The sequence below is a fragment of the Parasteatoda tepidariorum genome, chromosome 1, assembly GCF_982258835.1.
Source record: "Parasteatoda tepidariorum strain Cologne lab strain chromosome 1, Ptep-v5.0, whole genome shotgun sequence".
Classification (NCBI taxonomy): domain Eukaryota; kingdom Metazoa; phylum Arthropoda; class Arachnida; order Araneae; family Theridiidae; genus Parasteatoda; species Parasteatoda tepidariorum.
The window spans coordinates 48996699-49017766 of NC_141755.1; the positions used below are offsets into that span (position 1 = coordinate 48996699).

Consider the following 21068-nt stretch of genomic DNA (forward strand, 5'->3'; position numbering starts at 1 on the left):
CTTGCATTTAAATATTCTGTCTATCAATATGTAATCGTAGATAAATATTTTTTTCTAAACCATAGCAATATTCAAAAGTTGTGTTGTCTGTGGTAGTAATAAAATAATATAAAAACAAACTATCAAACCTTTTCTGCTATCCATGTATTTTCAGTTAATTCTATGTTTGATCACTGACATAGAATATTGCTTATAGTTTTGAAATGGCAGTCTGCAACTCAAACTCTTTTATTTATGATTTATGCATTTTTACAACATTACTTATTATAATATAAACTTTTGGTAAAAATGATGCAACATTAGTCCTACTCATTTTTGATAAAATTATCTATTTTTCAAATCTTTTAACTAAATCTTTATTACTACTTTTATTTAGACATATTTCTAAAAGAGAATAACAGCTAATTATAACAACATGTTTCAACACAGACTAACTCTGCACGGGCATGTGATTTATAAAACTGAAAATATCGCTATGCCACTATCTATGACAAGAAAAGGCAGCTGAAAAATAAATACATTTCACAAATACGATTTATTGAACATTTACCTATATTACGTATTAAATTGTGTAATTGTAACCTAAAAGTGAAAACTAAAGACAATGTGTAGAAGTACTGCATAATAACTTTTATTTAAAACCTAAAAAAGGTATACAAATATAACAAAATGACTAATTATGCATTTACTAAATATGCACTTAATATTAAAACATAAAAGTCGATTGAAATATATGCTTCTTTCAAAAACAATAATAATCAAAAATTGGTCCAACACATTTTTTATATCTAATTAAGAAAACATAATTAAAATGTGTAAAGTAACAAGTATACATAATCATCAGTTAATCGTATTAAATTGTGGAACAGTTTATATCACAAAGAAAAGCAAATCAATTAACAGAGAAAAGTGATTACAACTTAAGGCAAGTTAAAATTATAAAAATAAAAAGGTAAATGCTTTATAAAATTATTTACAAACGATATAAAAAGTTAGTAAAAAAAAATGACACTGCTAAAGTTGGAATGCATGCCGACATAATATAAAATATAATAATTTTTTTTTTTACAAAAGCACTATAGCAAGCAGAAATATATTCTAATTTTTTTATTCATAAATTTTGAAATTTTTATTCTTATAAGAATTTTTAAAGTTGGTCATTATTTCAATTTCTGATTGAATCTCTACATAGCTTAAATATGTCCGAAATTTATTAAAAACATTATTCATCAGATAAAAATTCTGATTACCTTGTACCATTACAGGATAAATCTAAAATATGGGTAATATTTTTTTATTGAATAACTTTTATTCATTACCAAACAAAGCACATTACTATGTTTTTACTAAAACATGGCATTTATCAAAAGATTAAGGCAGTTCAAGTAATAGTTTGTACTTAATAAGTTCATTATTTTTTTACTATTCAAAAATTTTTATTTTTTAAAAAGTCAATATTTAACTTCTTTAGAAATCTATTTTGATAATATAAAAGTATGTGCTGTGGCACACGTTTTACGCACATATTACTGATCTGCATCCTTTCTACTCACTCCACTCTAAGAAAGTAATTTTAACACAGGGGTTTATAACATTACCAAAAAAGTAATTTTTTCAAATCAAAATCATTAAATTTTAAGAAACACATTGATTTAATACAATGCCTTATAAATAGCATACAAAAATGTATATGAAATTAGTAATTTCTAATATGAAGAAGTAAATGCATTTCACCGAAATTCAAGGAAGGCAAATTAAAATATAATGAAAGAGGGAATGTAATTTCCCACACATTATAACCATATAATAATTATTGTATAAAAACTTATTACTTATGCTTATATAAATCTAAAACTGGTAATAAAATAGGTTTAAAACACATGTGATTCCCTTACACATAAATAAAAATCAGATCAAAAATTACTAAATGCGTAAGTCAAATTGTTTAAATGCACAGCAATTGTTAAATTATAATAGTAATGATGAAATTTTATAACAAAACTTTTGCTTAAATAATTAATCCTCAACTCAAAAAAAATCAATTTAAAAAAGTTTAAGCAGGAAATTTTGCTAAGTGCCATGAAATGTCACACATCAGAATAAATAATCTATCTCTTAATTAATTACAATTATATTGTCATTTATAATTTCTACAATAGAAAAGCCTTATTAAATCAAAATTAATATGATTTATGTCAGTTAAGGAAAAATAAGGATGACTCCCATTTCTAAGAGTAAAATATTTAACTAAAAGATTAATTCATTTAAAATTTTCATGAAGTAAATGAAGGTCATATACTCAACAAATAAAAGTACAATAAAAAACAATCTGAAAAAAAAAATATTTAATAATTTTTATGATGCAACTAAAATAGGATTTTAACACACAAATTAAAGACTTTAAACGTTAAAAGAAGAGCTTTGAAAGGTTAAGTTGCAAATTATGATAGAGATATCTGTAATTATTTAATAAGATTTTAATATTTAGCAACATACCTAAATTCTGCTCAGACTATGTTTATTTATCCTACTATGTATATTTGTTATGTTATATTACTTTTTTAAAATAAAACTTATATCTCTCAGATTTGATTGATGAGCAAGTTTAGCCTATTTTGTGAATAATATTTCCAAAGCATTCACTTTTTAGAAATACTCAAACAAAACAGTAACAAAAACATAAATAACAATACAGACAAAGCTCGCAAGGATGAGCAGTTCTACCAATAGTAGTAATTGTGTATATACAAATTAAAATACTTAAAATAGAATAATAATATAAAAATCCTCACAGCTACCCTAATTTATAAAATAATCCATAGAAGCTATTCATGAGCTTCTGTCAGCATCCTTATATTTTTCACACTGAAAAAGAAAAAAATAATTTTTGATTGAAAAATAAAATCAACAATAAAAACTTAAGTTCAAGTTTTTCTCTTCAAATTACAGTATATTTTGAATGAATAAAGATAATAACTCTGAATAGCAATCATAATTATTTTCAATTATAATCATAGTTTTTTTATTCGTAATACTATTTTTCCATAGAAATAAGTAATATTATTTTATCAATCTAAATAATTTTACAAAATATACTGCAAATGTTAAAATATAGGGTATACATTGTATTCAAATTAAGTTCCTTTCAAGGACGTTTGTTTGCAACAACTATAAACTATTTTGTGAGCAATTACAAAGAATTTTTTAAAGGCAGACTTTTTGTAATTGAAAGAAACTGATAAAGGTAACATACGTGATACTATATTTATGCAATCCCTGATATAGTTTGTGTAAATTAGAGGCCTCCTGATGACATATTCCTGAGCAATTGAACATTGAAATCAGTATGAACATTAGAAGGGAATAAAAGAAAAATAAATGATGCAACTCTCTGTGATCTATTAAAATTAGATAAAGAACTCTTAATTGCTTCTTATCCCACAGTTGAAGAGAAAATGAACAGCCAGGGTGCATAGCTAAATTTTTTAACAAATTAAAAGCACCCAAAAAATAATTTTAAGCATTAACAACCGGCAAAATTATTTTCAAAGATTTTACAGAATCATGATAAATAACTTGTTTTTTTTTAGCAATTCTTAATTTCATTAGCTACTCTAAAAAACAAAGTGGCCCCTCAACTCAGGTTTCAAATTTTCCTGATTTTCCCAGGTAAAAATCTTTAAATTTCCAGGTCAGCATGTTCTTTTTTTTTTCTCACAAAGTGTAGATTGTGTACTAAACAGACAAGAAAAACGCCAATAAAATATTTTGTTTAAAATGTAATTTTTTTTTGTAAATATACTATTGAAGAAAATCATTAGATTTATTTTAACAACTTAGCAAGATTTCGTTTACAATTTTTTAATGTTTTGGTACAACATTAATTTTTACAAAATCAATATAGATATGGAGAAAATATGTTTAGCTTGAATATATCGTTTTTATTGAACGAAAAATATTTTAATGTGTTACCTTTAGTTTTTTTACAAAGGGTACCAAATGGCAAGTACAGGGTGACCCAAAATATCTTGAACAAGTATTGTTCAATGTTGTTTTATTAAGCAAAAATAATGATAATAATTACAATCCCAGGCAATCACACATTGATATATTATTAAATTTATTTCCGCTTTGAAATTTAACAATTTATTTATAGTTAAATATAGAGCCATTTTACTGTATTTTGTCTTTACAAAATTCTTTGATCATATTTTCTTTCACATTTTCTTCTTTCCAATATCTAAAGTCAAATGTTTAAATAATTTTGTTTGTCTAGAATCAGCACTATTCTTTACAAAGATATTCAGTACTTAAAAAGAAAGTAACAAATGCAAAATTGTCTAATTTCTTTTTGCATACTCTATAGAAAAAAGCTAAAAATTCATAAAATTTATTATTTTTCTAATTTAGGAGATTTTTTTTTAATTATTATTACTTGAAACCTATTTCTCTATAATGCAGAACAAAAAAAAATTTTTTTTTCTTTCCTTGTTCCTAAAAAGCACATATCAATAAAAAAAAATTCTATATTTATAAGTCATCCATACATTCCTTAGTTTTCTGCTTGCTTTTTAGTGGAAAGGGAGAAACAGTTTCGAAAATATCATCTCTGGAATGCAAGCAACAATTACAAACTTTCAATATTGTGATTGACTGCTCAATTTGAATTTTGTATCAAAAATCAAATATTTACCCGCAAAACAGTAAAATTAAATGTAATAAACATAGTTGGTTCTTAAAAGAACTTTTTTTTAAATTAAAATGTGCATTAAAAGGTTAAAATGAAATTTAAAAAATTAGCATCACTGCAACAATTATAACGATTGGTCTACAAAGATTGCTGTTAGCGATTCTAAAAAGATTTGGTATTGGTTGGCTCAGCAGAGAAGAAATAATTCAATGATTTCATTGGATGGGAGTAGCTTGCAGAAAAAGAGTGTGAAATAAAATCAACTGTTTTTAAATTATAATCTCATAATTTTTGAAGAAAAATATTGAATCATTTTGTCAAAAGAAAAAAATGCCTCAAAAGCATTGGAATGAACTTGAAAAGAAATGGATTTAGCTCCCAGATTAGATAACAAAAAAGAAAAATCCCTGCTTTTATAATCAGGATCCTAACCCCTTTTTTCACCCCCATCACATTCTTTGCCTTCTATGAACTGCATAGTCTCCAAAGAGGTCAAAGTTTTCAACCATTTATTTAGCAATCATGGAAGAATTTTAGATGGTGTTCGTATTTAGTTTAATATGGTTACAATGAACCAAGTTTTGATGCAAACGAAGTATTGCTAAGTTGATGATATTTGGACAATTTTTATCAATAAATTTCCATCTAAAAAAAAGTGGGTATAATAATTGGTAAAATTAAGAAAAATTGAGGAAAAATATTCCAGTTTCTCTTAAAAACAGATTTTTGCTAAATTTTATCAAATTTTCCAGGTTTTCTCAAGAATAAAAAAATTTCCTGATAATTTCAGGTATTCAAGTTTTCTAGGTTTTATGCCTTAATTTAACTATATTCAGTATGGAGTTGCTGATTCTAATTTTGCTAATTCTAGTTGTTAATTCTATATTTAATATATTATTATATAATTAGTTGCTAATTCTAATATTAATTCTATTTTCTAATATTTACTTTTTCCAATTATGCAAAAAAAATTACTTTTATTTAAAATAACTGAGTTACACCTGCATTTAAAAAAATATATTGAGGTATTTTTCAGTATTAAATAAAAATTATTTATAAAGTCATACAAAATAAAAGCATTTATAAAATTAATATTTTTGATCATACAGATTGATAAAAATGAGTAGACAATAAGCGAACAAAGAAAAAATATATTACAACTATAAATTATTGTATGGCACCCTATTAAATTATTTCAATCTGTAATTTCGTTCAAGGTTTAATGCTTTTTTAAAAAAATGATTAAAAATAGTTATAATAATTTTGAAATGAAAATTCAAAAAATATTGTAACTAAACAGTTTTGTCAAAAGAAATTTATTATGTGCTTCACATACATCATTATAGCAAAATATTATGCCATTGTATTTAACAAATCTGAGATTAGTGAACAATAAAAATCAAATGATAAAGAGATGAATGATTTTTTAAATTACATAATATTTTCTACAATGTTTTCTAACTATTAAATGTGTGAAGAGTCCCTCAATTCACACTTTTGCAAAATCTTGTCTCTTGTAATTTTTTTGCTCTGATTTTTTTTCTACATAAAATAACTCGAGTACTGAAATTTTAAATAACAAATCCAGTAAAAAAAGACCAAAATAAAAAGTCTAAAATACTTAATACAATTAGACAAAAAAAAATTTCAAAAATATCGGAGAATTATGAAATCTGAATCAGTAGATGTTCCATCAGAAAAAAATCAAGGACAATTTTGCTTTATCTACCTTCACCAAATTTCGGCCAATAGTGATAAATATTTCTTAGTTGCTCATACATAACTACATTATTATCTCTACCTTAAACCCAAGAAACAGAATTTAATTTCAGTTTCAGAATTTAGAAACAAAAAGTTTCTTTTTGTATAGAAGAAATACATATAAAAGTTTTTCAATTTTGTATTTACTTAACTTTATAACGATTTAACTTGAATTTTTTATATATCACAATAAATATTTATTATTTTAATGGATTAACACTAAATGACATCACATTTTACAGCTAAAATCTTTTAATTGCCTTCGTGCACTGGGCATTCAATTTTCACACCAAATGAAAAGCTCATTTTTCTTTTTAAAACAAAACTAAATAATCAATAAATCAACAATAATCAAAATTTCAATATCATGCACCCAATTAAAAAAACGCAATCAAAGGGCATAATTCTATTGCCCAAGACCAGTGTTTCTCAACGGGGGCGATAACGCCCCCCTGGGGGCGTTGGGAGTATGCTAAGGGGCGGTGGACTTGTTTTGGGCGGCAGGGGGGCGTTAGGTACGTTTTGGGCGGAAGGGGAGCGATGAGCAGGTTATGTTATTCAAATTTAATATTAATACTCCCAAATAAAATTATTAAATTAAGAATCATTTAGTAAATAAAATTAATCTAAAATTAATGATAAAGAAAAAAAAGATTAAATTAATATAATAAATTTAGAATATCTGATACAACATTAGTACCAGCAGTAAAACGAACTTATGCAACACATATTCTTCGATCCGAATCACCACAGCACAGCGCATGAGTCAGTAGTTTTTGCCTCTGACATTCAAGCCATTTGAGGAGAATTAAAGTGCATGTACTTTTTGTAAAAATGTTCGATTTGACCCGCGTTTCTTATGATGGTTTAGTTTGCTTCCTAGCAGTTTTTTACCCAGTTTCGATTCGATTTCATTGTTTATTTGTCCAGGTACGTTTGTGAATTAGTTCTTAATCGTAAATTATTTATTAATTTGAAAAAAACAGTTGATTTTCTTTCATTCGTATTTTGCTGCCACCAACAATGTCGGTTAATATAAAGAAGTATATTCCATACAGTGCCACGTACTTGAAGTTTAGATTTGTTCAATCGCTGTCGAATTCTCAACTACCCGTGTATTTATTTTATAACAAAGTTTAATATAATGAAACAATGGAGCCTTCGCGTTAGCAGAAGCATTTGCAAAATACTCATTCTCACAAACAAAACAAATATTTGTCATTTTTCGCGAACATCAAAGACAAGTTTCTGAAGGCACCTTTGGCCTCTGGCTTACTAACAACCTAATCACAAAAATGCGATGATGGTTTGATAAGTTCTTATAATATATCAAAATTAATTGCTAAATCTGGGAAATGTCATACCATCGGCAAAGAATTGAAGGAAGTTTTAAGAACAGTTTTACACTATCCAGCCTCATCCGATTTAATCAAAAATATCCCTTGCAATAGTGGGTCGACATGGTGGGTTTTTCGCCCTTTTGAAAAGGGTGGTACCAGATATTTTAGCAGTTCACTGCCTGATTCACAGACAGTATTTAGTAAGAAAAAATCTCAGCGACCGTTTGTATCAGTCATTGCAATATGTCATATCTGCTGCGAACAAAATTCGCAGTAATGTTCTCAACGATTGATTACTCAGACAGCTGTTTAAGAAAAACTATGAAGAATATCGCTTGCTACAACACCGTGTTTCACTGGCTTTCCAAAGGAGCCTTGTCTCAATGGGTTTTTGAATCGTTTCGACTCTGTGCTTGAGTTCCTCGAAGACAGAATGTAGCTTTGAGAGACAGATTGCTAGAATTTAAGATAGACGTTGGTGGATTTATTTGCAAAATTTAATGGCGTTAATTTGCAACTTCAAGGTGACAAACTCAAGTTGATCCCTACGAAATCAATTATTTCTACATTTCTAAAAAAAACTTATTTTTTGGAAGCAGAAATTTGGTAGGAATGAGTTCAACCAATTTCAAATCTTATCGTATCTTGCAAAGAATGGCGAAATTTCCTCTGATGATACACAAGAATATAGTTAACACCTTGACTCTTTGCACATGGACTTTTCTGACCGTTATAAATGTGTTTTGTTCTGTTTCCTTCAATGGGTTATTAACCCTTTTTTGAATGTTGAAACAGAAGAGGTTCAGATTCAGGAGGAATCGGGCAAACTTTCAACTAATGAAGCTTTGAAATGGTGATAACTCACAGAATTTTGGCTTTAAGGTAACATCAGTCGTCTCTACTCTGGACTGTCAAAATTCTTTTGTCAAAATTCATTCTTATTTTCAAAATTATTTTTAATTTCCTTCCCTTTCTCCTATTCGTCGAACGTGGATTCAGTGCTGTTATGGATCAAGTCACAAAAAAGAGAAATGGACTCGAAATCATGCAACGAGGGGACTTGCGTCTTCACCTCAGTAAAAATATTTAACCGAACATTAAGAAATTGGCTATGAACCATCAAGTACAATCATTCCACTGACATAGTAACTTGATTGTTTCGTTAATACTACTTTTATTTTTGGGTGTTTTTTTTAATTATCTAATTAAGAACAAGTTACTCTTTTTAAGCGTAGTTTTCTTCGTTGAACTTTTTTTTTCATTACCGTATTTATTTTTATTATGAAAAATAGACTGCAATTACCTGCCGGGAGAAAATTATACAGTTAGCGTAAACATAAAATTTTTTAAAGAAAAAAACATGCAAATTTAACGCTTAAAAAATTGCCTAAAAGTGCATCTTATAATTCAGCAACCCCCCCCCCCCGTCCTCATGCTCTAAATAACTGGATTATCACAAAGGGGGGCGTTGATATGTTTTTTGCTTATTAAGGGGGCGGCAACGTTAAAAAGGTTGAGAATCTATGCCCAAGACCAACTCCTGACAGTAAAAAAATAATCAGAATCAACAATTTTCTCCGGTGTAAACACCGGAGAAAATTGTTGATTCTGATGCTGAAAATTGTTGATTGTTGATGCTGTGTTGATTGTTGATGCTGTGTTTTGCAGCATACCAAATGGGATAAATCCCATTTGGTATGCTGCAAAAACCTATTTTACCAGTATAGTAGGTATCATGATATATTAGTAAAGAAGTAAAGTAAAGAAGTATCATAGTAAAGAAGTAACATTGTAAAGAACATAGTAAGATAAACATAGTAAAACAGCACCAATTAGCTAGTATTAGTACACTTATTAAAATAATGTTACAAAAATAATATAAGTTTTACCTTTAAGAGCCTCACTTTCTCCTGTTTCAACATTGCTCAACATCTAAAAAAAGATGGAATGCATTAATATATGAAGTCTAGTCTATTTTGAATATTTTTACTATAAAAACTTCATTTTTAAAACAAACTTCACATAAATATAAAACATAAACACATTGGTGCTAAATGAACTTATTAGCAAGTGTCTAAGGTCACATAATACAAACATTAATTTGAGAAAAAGCTGTGGTTTGAAACATAATGCCCTTTTAATATAAACATTTTTATAGTTCCAAAAAAAAGCAATTCATTAAAAAAAATTCCAAATATATTCCCACAGCCAAACTTATTCATTGCGAGCTCTGATTTAATGAGATCCTGTGTAAAATGAGAAACATTTTAAGAAATGGCTGACATAATATAAAAAAAAATTTACACAAAACAACTGTTATAATTAGATTAACTAAGGAACTTTCATTGGGGAAAATCAATTCATAGAAACAGATAGAAAGAAAGAATCTTGCTGTTTCAGAAAATTCCATTATGAAAACTTTTTACAACACACCTTCAAGTTAATTTGTTCAAAAATTAAATGAGCAGAGAAAATAAATAATGTATTGTTGTTGACGAGTGCCATTAAGGCAGAGGGGGTGCGATTGTTCTTGTTTTCAAACGGCGCCATCTATGGCCAAGAATTCGACTTTAGCCACACCCATACGTCACACCGTTTATAGGGCAGACCCATTCATTCATCCACAGATCGTAATTTTGACCTGAATCAGAAAACGATCAATCTCCAATTCAGTACTCCCAGAGGTATTGATCTGTTATGGGAACATAGAAGACTATGAGACTCGACAAATTTAATGTGCATCAGTCACCATTTACTACACAGGGCAAGCCACCATTTACACTTTGGCCAGCAGGGATCGAACCCACAACCTCTTGTACTTGGGTCCAGTGCCCTACCAACCAGGCTATCCCAGCGTGTACTTCCTTTTTCTCTCACACTATGAATTGCACAACCAATTGAAGCCACATGACTATAGCATGACAACAGTTGATAAAATACTGCAACATATAATATAGACTATGCAAGCCATGTGTCTATACTATAAGTTTCTGACCAAATGTTTTAAAATGACCAGACAGTTTTAAAAAAGAAATATATCTACATGGGGTTTGCCAAAAAAAAAAAAAATCAAAAGGTATTAGTTATACTCTATGTCATGCCTATGAACCATAATCAACAGGTAAAAAAAATAAAAAATCCCAATCATGTTTTTCCTCTTTCTTATAAAATCTATTATTTACTTAAATATTAGTTATCCTTTACCCTCTTGATACATTAAAAATGAGATGGAGTGTAAACAGACATCAGTGATGTACAGAAATCTATGTCAGCACAGTTTATGTATTTTTCTTTTATACAATAAATTATTTACTATTTACTTTAATATAATTATCTCTTACCCACTTGATACATTAGAAATGAGATAGAGTGCATAAACAGTATATAAATACAATCACAAATTATAAGTAATATAATTTTTGATTATTTCCTATATGAAACAGAAATACTTTAAAGTCTGTTATACATTTTTGATTGGGATGTAAGAGAAATGCTTAATTGTTTGTGATACAAAATATTGCGGGAAATTTGTTCAAGTACTGGGTATAATCTTGAAAATTTTACCTACCACCACTAAACCAAAATGCTTTAATAATTTGGTATTAATACAAGCATGAAAATTATATGGTTAAAAAAGTCTCTTTTTTATAACTCTTTTAACAAGATGAATTAAGCAAAGAAAGCAATAAAAGGTCTTTTACACATATTTAATGCTGAATCAGGGTGACCACTCAAATCACATTTCAAATTTCCCTGATTTTTCCAGGTTTTCCAGATAAAAATCTTAAAATTTCTAGGTTTTAGTTTCTTTATTCTAATAAAGTGTAGGATGTGGGTACAAGAAAAGTGTCTATATTATAAAATATTTTATTCAAAATGCTAATTTTTTTAGCATATCTTGAAAAAAATAATTTATTTTGACAATTTGGCAAGATTTTTTTATGCTTTGGTACAAAATTTTGAATCAAAAATCATATATTGACCAACAAAAGAGTAAAATTAAATATTAGTATATAGTTAGTTCTTAAAAAAAAACTTTTTTTAAAATTAAAATATGTTATATAAGGTTAAAATGAAATAGAAAAAATTAGCATTAATGCAACAATTGTAACAATTTGTCGACAAACATAGCTGTTAGCGATTGTAAAAGAAAATGTGTGATTGGTTGGTTTGCTGAGAAAAAATAATTTACAGATTTCTTTTAATGGGAATACAAAAACTTTCAGAAAAAGAGTGCAATATAAAATCTATTATTATTATTAAATTATAACCAACTAATTTTTGGAGAATTTTATAAAGTTAAAAATACAAAAACATTTTGTCAAAATGGAAAAAAATTACCACGGAAGCATTGGAACAAACTTAAGCCATAAATGGATTCAGCTCTAGGACAGAATTTAAAAGCAGAAGCTAATATCCTAATCCCTTCTTCCACCTCCACCACAATCTTTCCTAAATTGCACAGTCCATAGCTGGCAAAGGTTTCCACATTCGTTTAGCAACAGTGGGAGAATTTTATGTGGCATTCCAGCTTAACAGAGCTGAGATGGAGCAAATTTTGCTGCAAGCAAAGTATTGCAAAATTGATGATATTTCAACCGCTTGGAGATACATTTCCGTCTAAAAAAAGTGGGTATAATGGATGAAATAATTTAAATTAAGAAAATTAGTAAATAATTTAAATGAGTGAAATTAAAAAAATTTCCAGCTTTTCTTTAAAATTCCTGGATTTTTCCAGGTTTTTTCCAGTATAGAAAAAAATTCCCTGAAAATTCCAGGTTTTCAAGGTTTTCCAGGCGGGTGGCCACCCTGTGAATATTTTTGTCCAAGCTTTTTACAAAGGGAAAAAATTATTATCAATTTTGCATTAAATAATATGTAAATAAGAACATAATAAACACTTTTTAAGGATAAATAAATAACTAGCACAAAATAATATCTACTTGATTAGCGATATCTTCCAATTGTGGAGTTTCACTGGTAAGCTTTAAGAATTGTTTAAGCCGATCATCTTCATTGGCAGCTTCAAAATCTTCGAAATCCTATTTAAAAAATAATATAATTAATGACAAAATACGTAAGTACCTATAAAATAATTCTTCAACTCATATATATATATATACATAAAACAATTCAAAATCATCATCAAAAGCATTTTGCCATTTGTGCAGAGAATCCTCAAGACCTAATATTTACAGAGCCCATACGTTTTTGAGTATGAAATTTCCCCAAAAAGCATAATGCTTTTTTTTTTTACTGTGAAACCTCCAAGACAGACAACCTCTAAGTAACCGCATTCTCTATTTACGACTACTTTTGGAAGGCACAAAATTTCTTCCATAAACTTCGTATTGAAGAAAACCCTTAAAAGGAACCATCAAAACCTCTCTTAGCAACCGGGCAATCCTTCACAAAAAAGGCGGAAGAAACTAACTAAGGAAACCCGGAAAAATATCAAAACAAAAATATTAACTAAACAAATAAATAGATTAAAATGCATTCAAAATATTTCTGTGAGGCTCTTACTTAGAGAGCTTTATTTGAAGATCTTAAAAAAGAGATTTAAAACTTTATGATGCAGCTAGAGTGCACTAAAGATGATGCTAACAAAGATTTATTTTTTGAGTTGAAAGTTAAATTGGAAAAAAAAAGTTATTTTAGAAAAAAACTAAACATCACATATAAACAAGCATTAAAGTTAACAAATTTTTATGATATAAAATTAAATGCAGATTTAAAATACATGATTGTTTATTTATTTCAAATATCAATTATTTATTTCTTCCATCTTTCATATTTGGTAAATATGTTAATACACATAATCATATCAGTAGGGACCATTTTTATTGACACTAAAATGTATTCACCGATCTTGTTTTCACAACGAAAACAAAAGTGTAATTTCCGCACCAAGAAAATCACACTAAAATTAAAATGGCTTGAAAAAAATCCTGCACCTTTGATAACATTTTGAAGTCAATGGAGGTCACTCTTAAGAATGACCAAACTACATCAACAACCATTTACTGTGAAATAGAGAGTGGTCGTTTCCGAGAGGTTTCACTGTAGTTGCAATATTTTTAGAAAATAATATTGGTATTTTGTCAAAACTTCCTAATAGCAATTTTTCTTTAACAATAATTAATTCTACTTCACACGATCCATGAAAACTAACGTATATGTTATAAATAACAGAAATCGAAATACAAATCCATTATTGAAAAAGAAATAATTTATAAAATCAAATTCATGTCCCACTTATAAATTTAAAGACTTCAAACTGACTTGCTTCATATTTAACACAACAGAAAAAATTCCTTTTCTCTTTGAACAGTTAGTTAGTAAGACCTAAGGAATAAAATTTCCCCAGTGCTACCAGGCTTGAGTTTCTCTCTGGCATATTTTGAACCCTTGCAGCTAAACATATTTTAGTCATAATTGTCACTCAAAACCATCAATTTACCGAGGAAGAATTTACAAAATTAATTTATACTTTCAAATATATATAAAAAAATTTATGTTATAGTTTACAATTTACAGGGTATCTGCTACATTTTAGGTTTTCAAATTCATGACTGTCCATGACTAATTCCAAGAACTTTTCATGACCTAACGAAGTTACTATTCTCTCCCGACAAAAACAGAACAATAAATTTGAAAAGCAATATAATAACATTCATTGAAATGATAGGTATAACCAAAACTTTTATACTCTGCATCTTCATATTTATAGATTTTAAATTTAAAAAACAGAGTAAAAAAAGAGTTGAAACAATAAAATAGCTGGGAAAAAAAGCAAAAAAAATTTTTTTCAGCAGAATTATATTCCAAAGATTCTTTTCTCGTTCATCGGAAAGGAAAGAAATACTCCAGATTTTTCTGTTCTAATTTCGGAATAAAAAAATTCGCCAATCACTGGCTTGCTTTAGTTAGAATTTTAAATTGATAAAATAAAAAAATAAACAAAAATTTTGAAATCACGGAAGTTTAAAAGATAATTCATTCTAGAAATAATGTTTTTTCCCTCATTTTTTGAAAAAACATGATAAAAACATTTTATATTTTAATAAAATATGACTGTGAGTGGGGATTTTCATAGAAATTCAGATATTCGGAACACCATGACATTGGGGGGGGGGGAGGATTCCATTTTAAAAATTAGACCAATTTGGCGACCTAAATCCAGACTTTTTTTTAAAAAATAGTTAAAATCGTGACATTTTATGACTAATTTTGTTCAATACCGAAATTCATGACTTTTCAGGTGTGCGGATGCCCTGAATTTAACAGATGCTTTTAGAGGTAAATTATTATCAATAGAAAAACTATGAGCATTTTAAAAAAGACACTTTAAAAAATCATTTTGTACAACAAATAAAGGTACAAATAATTTAATAAAAATAAATAATCATAATAATTTACTCCGCAATAAACATCTTCATTGAAAATTTGAGGAGGTAAGGCATTAGATTTGTCATGAAGTTTGCACTGAGTCCTCATGAATTCTCGATCATTTTCTTTCCCAATTTCTGTAATATCAATTACTTCAAAATCTATTTTCAAGGAGGATAAGATGAACAAAACTCTTTGTTGCTGTTTTCTTATCTGAAAATACATATAATATAATAAATTCATAATATTTCTGAAATATAAAAATATATATATCCAAAATATTCTGGGATAACTATGTAAAAACATTATTAAAAATGAAACCTAAATTACTGTGAACAATACAACGAAAACTAGATTTCTATTAATCACCTAAGAAAGTAATTAATTTTTTTTTAAATACAGTATAAGTAGTTTTCTGGACACTTTTTTAATAACAAAACAAACAATTCTTTTTTCAAAAAAAAATCTTTTTTTACATGTGTGATCTTAAAAAAGAGATTAATAAAAAAATTTCTTTCTTCTTGTTGCTGTTCCATACCTAAATATTTATTCTGCTTTAATAAACAAACTAAAATAGTTGTTGAAAAGATGTGCTAAGAAAAACAAATTTGGATGAAAAGCATTCATTATGAATATTAATGAAGCTGAACATTAATAATGTTTGAAACAAACAGGAGCAAATCAGCTTAGCTTCCCTTTAAATTATAAATGTTTTTGATAACAAAATTTACTCAATTCTTCTGTTCCTTGCTTTATACCATGCTCATTTTATTAAATTGGATAAATTTTGTTTTGGAACGTAAAGCTTTTTTATAATGTTACTTTTATCTATCCAGCAAGTTTTTCACACAAATGGGGGGAAAAAAAGAAGAGAAATAGATATTCATAAAAGAGAGTTCATATATTATTTCTTTAACCTAAAAGAAAATAGAGTTGTATGAAATTGAGGTTAATTATCCAATTATTGTTTATTTGTCATCTTTTTATTGAATAATGCACATTATGATGCTTATTTATCTTAAAAACCGATAACCCAGAAATTTTTCGGACTTACCGAGCACCCACTCTACAATTCCGAACACAGAACTTTCCACTGTATTATTTTTAAAAGCCTGAGATTTGCTTCTGAATATCATTAAAAGAGAAGTATTATTTGCTGCGGTTACTTTAAAAAATTGTATAGAAATTCAGCAAAACATGTCTGAGATCATTTAATTAATGAAATGCTAGACTACTCTAAGAAGGTATAATTGATAAAGTGATATTCTCTTCTAAGCAAACAGCAGAATCTTTTAAGTAATAATTTCATGTTCATAGTGTTAATTTTATTAAAATAAGTGATTTTCTTATAATTTGAAAATTCAATATGATTTTAATTTTTTCTTTACTTCTTTCAAGTCAGAGATATCAAGATTAAGCTGTATATTTAATTTAATAAATTGAAATAGATATTATTTCTCTTTTAAAGGGATTGAAATTAAGAAAATGTAGTCACTGGTTCACAGGTCAGAGACTAAAATTTATTGCCATTCTGTACACATTTTCATTGATTCCTTCATACGTTAAAGGGCAAGAAGGAAAGTTTATCTCATGTCCACAGACCACTTAACTTATTGGTGGCCACTACTATTTTGTGAAGACAAAACAGACCTAAAAACACAATTGAAAATTTTAAAAAAAATATTAACAAAACCATCTCTTTATGTTGTCTGCTGGTCTAGGTAGGAGTCCACATATAATTATTTTTTAGTGGTCTAAGACAAATTTAAAGTGGTTACAGACCAACACACTCTACTGTTCATTTCAAGTGCTGTTTTCAAAATTCTATTTTTTGCCAATCTGAGAAAATTTTAAGTTAAAAAATGAAAGTAAAATAAACCTTTCTGCTCAAGTAGTATTATTTTTCAATCTTTTCAGTGCATTCTCAAAACTAAGAAAAGATACTAGTTAGTAATGAAATAAATAAGTACGGAAAGTATAAGTTTACTACTTGCAGTACATTGCTTTGGTATTAAACTTATAGGGCGGATTAGGTGATATATCATTACTCATATCATGTAAATCTTATAAGTGATCAAACAAAATAAAATATATATAATTAAATTTCCATTATGTGTAATGAAAGTTATATTACATGTAATAAAAATTATATTACATGTAATTAAATTTTTAATTATAACTTAAAGATTTTATTTATCAAATATCCCATTAATCTTTAAAAAAAAAGGATTATCATAATCATAATGAATGTTAAGTGTTGATTAGGTATGTTAGGTATTTGTTATTAATAATTTCTTAAAATATCAGTATGTATAACCTTATCTGTAATTAAGAAAACTTTAAATATTCAACTTCAACATTTTAAAATGTATTTAGTTATACATCCTGATAAACCTATTTGTTACTAAAGCACTCTACAATTTTCCCTTATGGTCAACTTGCAAAAAGATTTACTTTAATACAATTTCACCAATTTAGTGAAATTTTTTTATGTAACATAAGAGAAAATTTCCTAAAAAATAATTTCTTTAGAAAAATGTGGCAACTTATGAATGGCTTAGAGATAAAATTCAATAGCATTCCTAGATGTATTTGACTTATTCCAGTAATCAACATGTACAGTAGCCAACCAGTCTGTGTAGGGGCAGGGAACTGTCCTTGCATCACAAAGGTCCTGGGTTTGAATCCCGGGCAAGGTATGGATGTTTCTCTCTCTGTGTGTGTGTTCTATAGCCTTTCTCCTTTGGGTATGAATGTGACCCGCCCTATAAACAAATTGTGCTTGTGTGAATGGCGCGGCAGAAGTCAAATTCCTGGCCATAGATGGCGCCACTGAAAAACAGGAACAATCGCACCCCCACTGCCTAAACAGGCATACGACAAAAAAAGAAAAAAATAATAATACATGTACAGTATAACCATGCAATCAAATTTCAAAGGTTCACTTTAAAAAAAAACTTTTTTTATTCAGGATAATTACAGTTCTTTATAACTAAACTCAGTGGCATGACAGCCCATAGAGGGCCAAGGCCTACTGTGGCCATCTCAGTTTTCTTGACTTTGGGCTCTGGGGTGCTAGAGCAGATGTTGAGGTCAGGTGGTCAGCCGAACCCCCATTGTTTAGTTCCCAAGCATGCATGGTACTCATTTATCAACCAACTGAAGGGATGAAAGGTTGAGTCAACCCTGCCCGGCCTGAGGATCGAACCAGGGACCTGTGGCACAACAGCGCGAAGCGCTACCGCTCAGCCACCGGGTGTCACAGTTCTTTATAATAGAGTCCTAAGCAGGTGGTTAACTTGACAGGTTTGACTGTAGTATGTAGTCATATAATTTCAAAAAAAAATTAAAAATACTTACTAAAAACTATTTTGTTGAGCTTAAATAATTTTGTATTGATTTATTTAAATAATTTTTTTTTAAAAAAATAAATCAATTTAAATAACATAAATCTTTACAAACAGTAAATAAAAAGCTAGATAGATGAATTATTATTAAAATATTTTTAATTTATTGTTAACTATTAATAATAGTGTGTAACTATTAAAGGGAAATAGTTCGTAATTATCAAAATGAAAAAAATGCTAATAAAAAAAATAATTAGAAAATTGTATGCAGTTTGGTCAATATATTCCTCGCAATCAGTTTAATTAAAAACCAGTTGAAAAATAGTTCTCGTTTTCTTTTTTCTTTTGTGATTCTCCCAAGGGGGGGGGAGATTCTGTATCAGTACCTGTTTGCGCCCATTCGCCGCAAATTCCAATTCGTCACCCATATCTACGCCACTTCGTCAAATAGTTCTTTTAACTTGCAAAACTTTAACATTTGCCTATGCCTGGGGGTAGACACGTTATACCTCTCTAGTTGGCTCTCTTTAGTGATATTTTTTTCTTTTTCTTTACTTTCTTGCCGTAGATACCGATCTGAATCTTCTCATGTTTTATCGTAGGAACTCATGCCTAACATGATTCATTCCAGTTTGAAAGTCTATTCATTTTCATTCGATGATTAAATATGATATAATTATGTTTACCTATATATCGGTGAATAAAAGGGATACACATACTCAAATACCACTAGAAATTACAAAGGAAGCAATTGAAATGTAAAATATTACCTATCTATGAGTGCAAAATGTAAGAGAATAATTTTATATTACTAAACATTGCATCAGATTAGAATTTGAAATTCAACAAGGATTATTTAAAAAAAAAGAATTCAAAACAAATTCATACCTCATGATTTCCGGAAATACCAGATACATAAACTTTTATAGCCATAGCTGATGGCGATGTCGAAATAAATGAAAATATTAACGTTTAATAAATATTTCAATAACACAACCTGTCAAACTAAATCCAAACAACTTGAGCAAGTGGTAATCGGGTGTTGCTCTTCTTCCTTGATGTTTTTAACAAACATGCACATCAAGAATGTGTAACGTTTTAGTTTAATAAGTTCATTTGTAGCTGCTGTAACTTACACCTTTTCGACCATTTAAGAACGACAACGTACTCAACTTTTTCGAGCTATATTATAAAAGTGTGCAAAAGTAGACAGCAGGAAACGTACTAGAATTATCAAAACTGTGAATCGAGCAATGAATAATGCTACTGCTGCTGTTATAAATAGATGACACTTGTTGATATAAACTGGGGAAAAAATCGTTCTTACTACAACAAAGTCTAAAAGAAGAAATAAACGTGTAGAGATGACTTTAACTTATAAATATTCTGAAATATCTAAAATGGATAGCGGGAACATTTCCTTATCGGTATTTACATCAAAATAATCGTCAAATATGGGCAGTAGTCTTCGAGAAACTAAAAAAAAATAATAATAATAAACATCACAGATTTCTTTAGAGCGTTCTGTCGCGTTAACCAGCCCATAAATGTCACTTTTTTTTTCTTTGTGTCTTTCTTTAAGAATTATCTTTATAAAATTATAATTTAACAAAAACTGAAATAAAGAAAAGCACAAATTTAAAAACATATTATAATTTACTTATGTTATAAGAAGCATTTTATACCTGGGATTACTATGATCATCATAAAAATTCTAAATTGTTTTTACCATGTATTCCTTTTTATATGATTGAAAAATTGCATGTTCTTCTAACATGAGTTATCTGTTTTAAGGAAATTAATGCAGTCATTAAGAAATGGAATAATGAAATGAACACAGATGAATGATTTGAAATGTATTCATATTATGCTAAAGCAAATGGAAGATATTTTTGTATTGTGATCTCTGGTGCCAGCTACAATTGTCAAGGTACCAAATGGATTTTACTCTTGCAATTTAAAAAAGATATAGAGGGTAGCTACGAGTTAGTCCCCTTCTGTGATTTTTTTTTTTTTTTAGTTTTGTGGGCCACTGCCCAAAAGCAGTGCCGGATTACCAATTAGGCCAGACTAGGTCATGGCCTGGGCCCCCTTAAAATGGATTTTTTGAAAATAAATTTTAAACAATTAGGAAAAACAATGATTTTTTTTTTTAAATCAATTTCAAATATATATGTTATGATTATTTTTTTGTTCTAATTTAACAAAATAAAGTAAAATTTAATTTTTTATTTTAAATATGCTTCCTTAAATGAAAATATATATAAATACTTTTATATTTGAATAAATAAAAAATATACAAGAAAAAAAATTTAATCTAAGGGCCCCAAAAATTTTAATGACCTAGGGCCCCGCGTACGCTTAATCCAGCACTTCCCAGAAGTTCCCAAGACATGGAAATTATTTTTTCCATAGATCAGAATACTTAAATATTCCCTATTATTAAGATAATTTTTTCCTTTAAATTTTTAAGTTGAATTTTAAATTTTTAAGTCTAAAACAAAGATAAATCATATTAGTTATTGATCATGATATGTG

The 21068-nt window shown here is 28.1% G+C and overlaps 1 protein-coding gene across 1 annotated transcript; it reads right to left on the reverse strand.

Moving 5' to 3' along the window:
* Window positions 1-615: 615 nt before the first annotated feature.
* LOC107449412 (SH3 domain-binding glutamic acid-rich protein homolog) lies at window positions 616-19700 on the reverse strand. Its single transcript, XM_016064932.4, has 5 exons — window positions 19419-19700; window positions 15214-15396; window positions 12735-12833; window positions 9681-9723; window positions 616-2865 (listed from the first exon to the last, which is right to left on the reverse strand). The coding sequence occupies exons 1-5, from the start codon at window positions 19461-19463 to the stop codon at window positions 2861-2863; spliced, it is 375 nt and encodes a 124-aa protein (XP_015920418.1). The 5' UTR covers window positions 19464-19700; the 3' UTR covers window positions 616-2860.
* Window positions 19701-21068: the final 1368 nt, after the last annotated feature.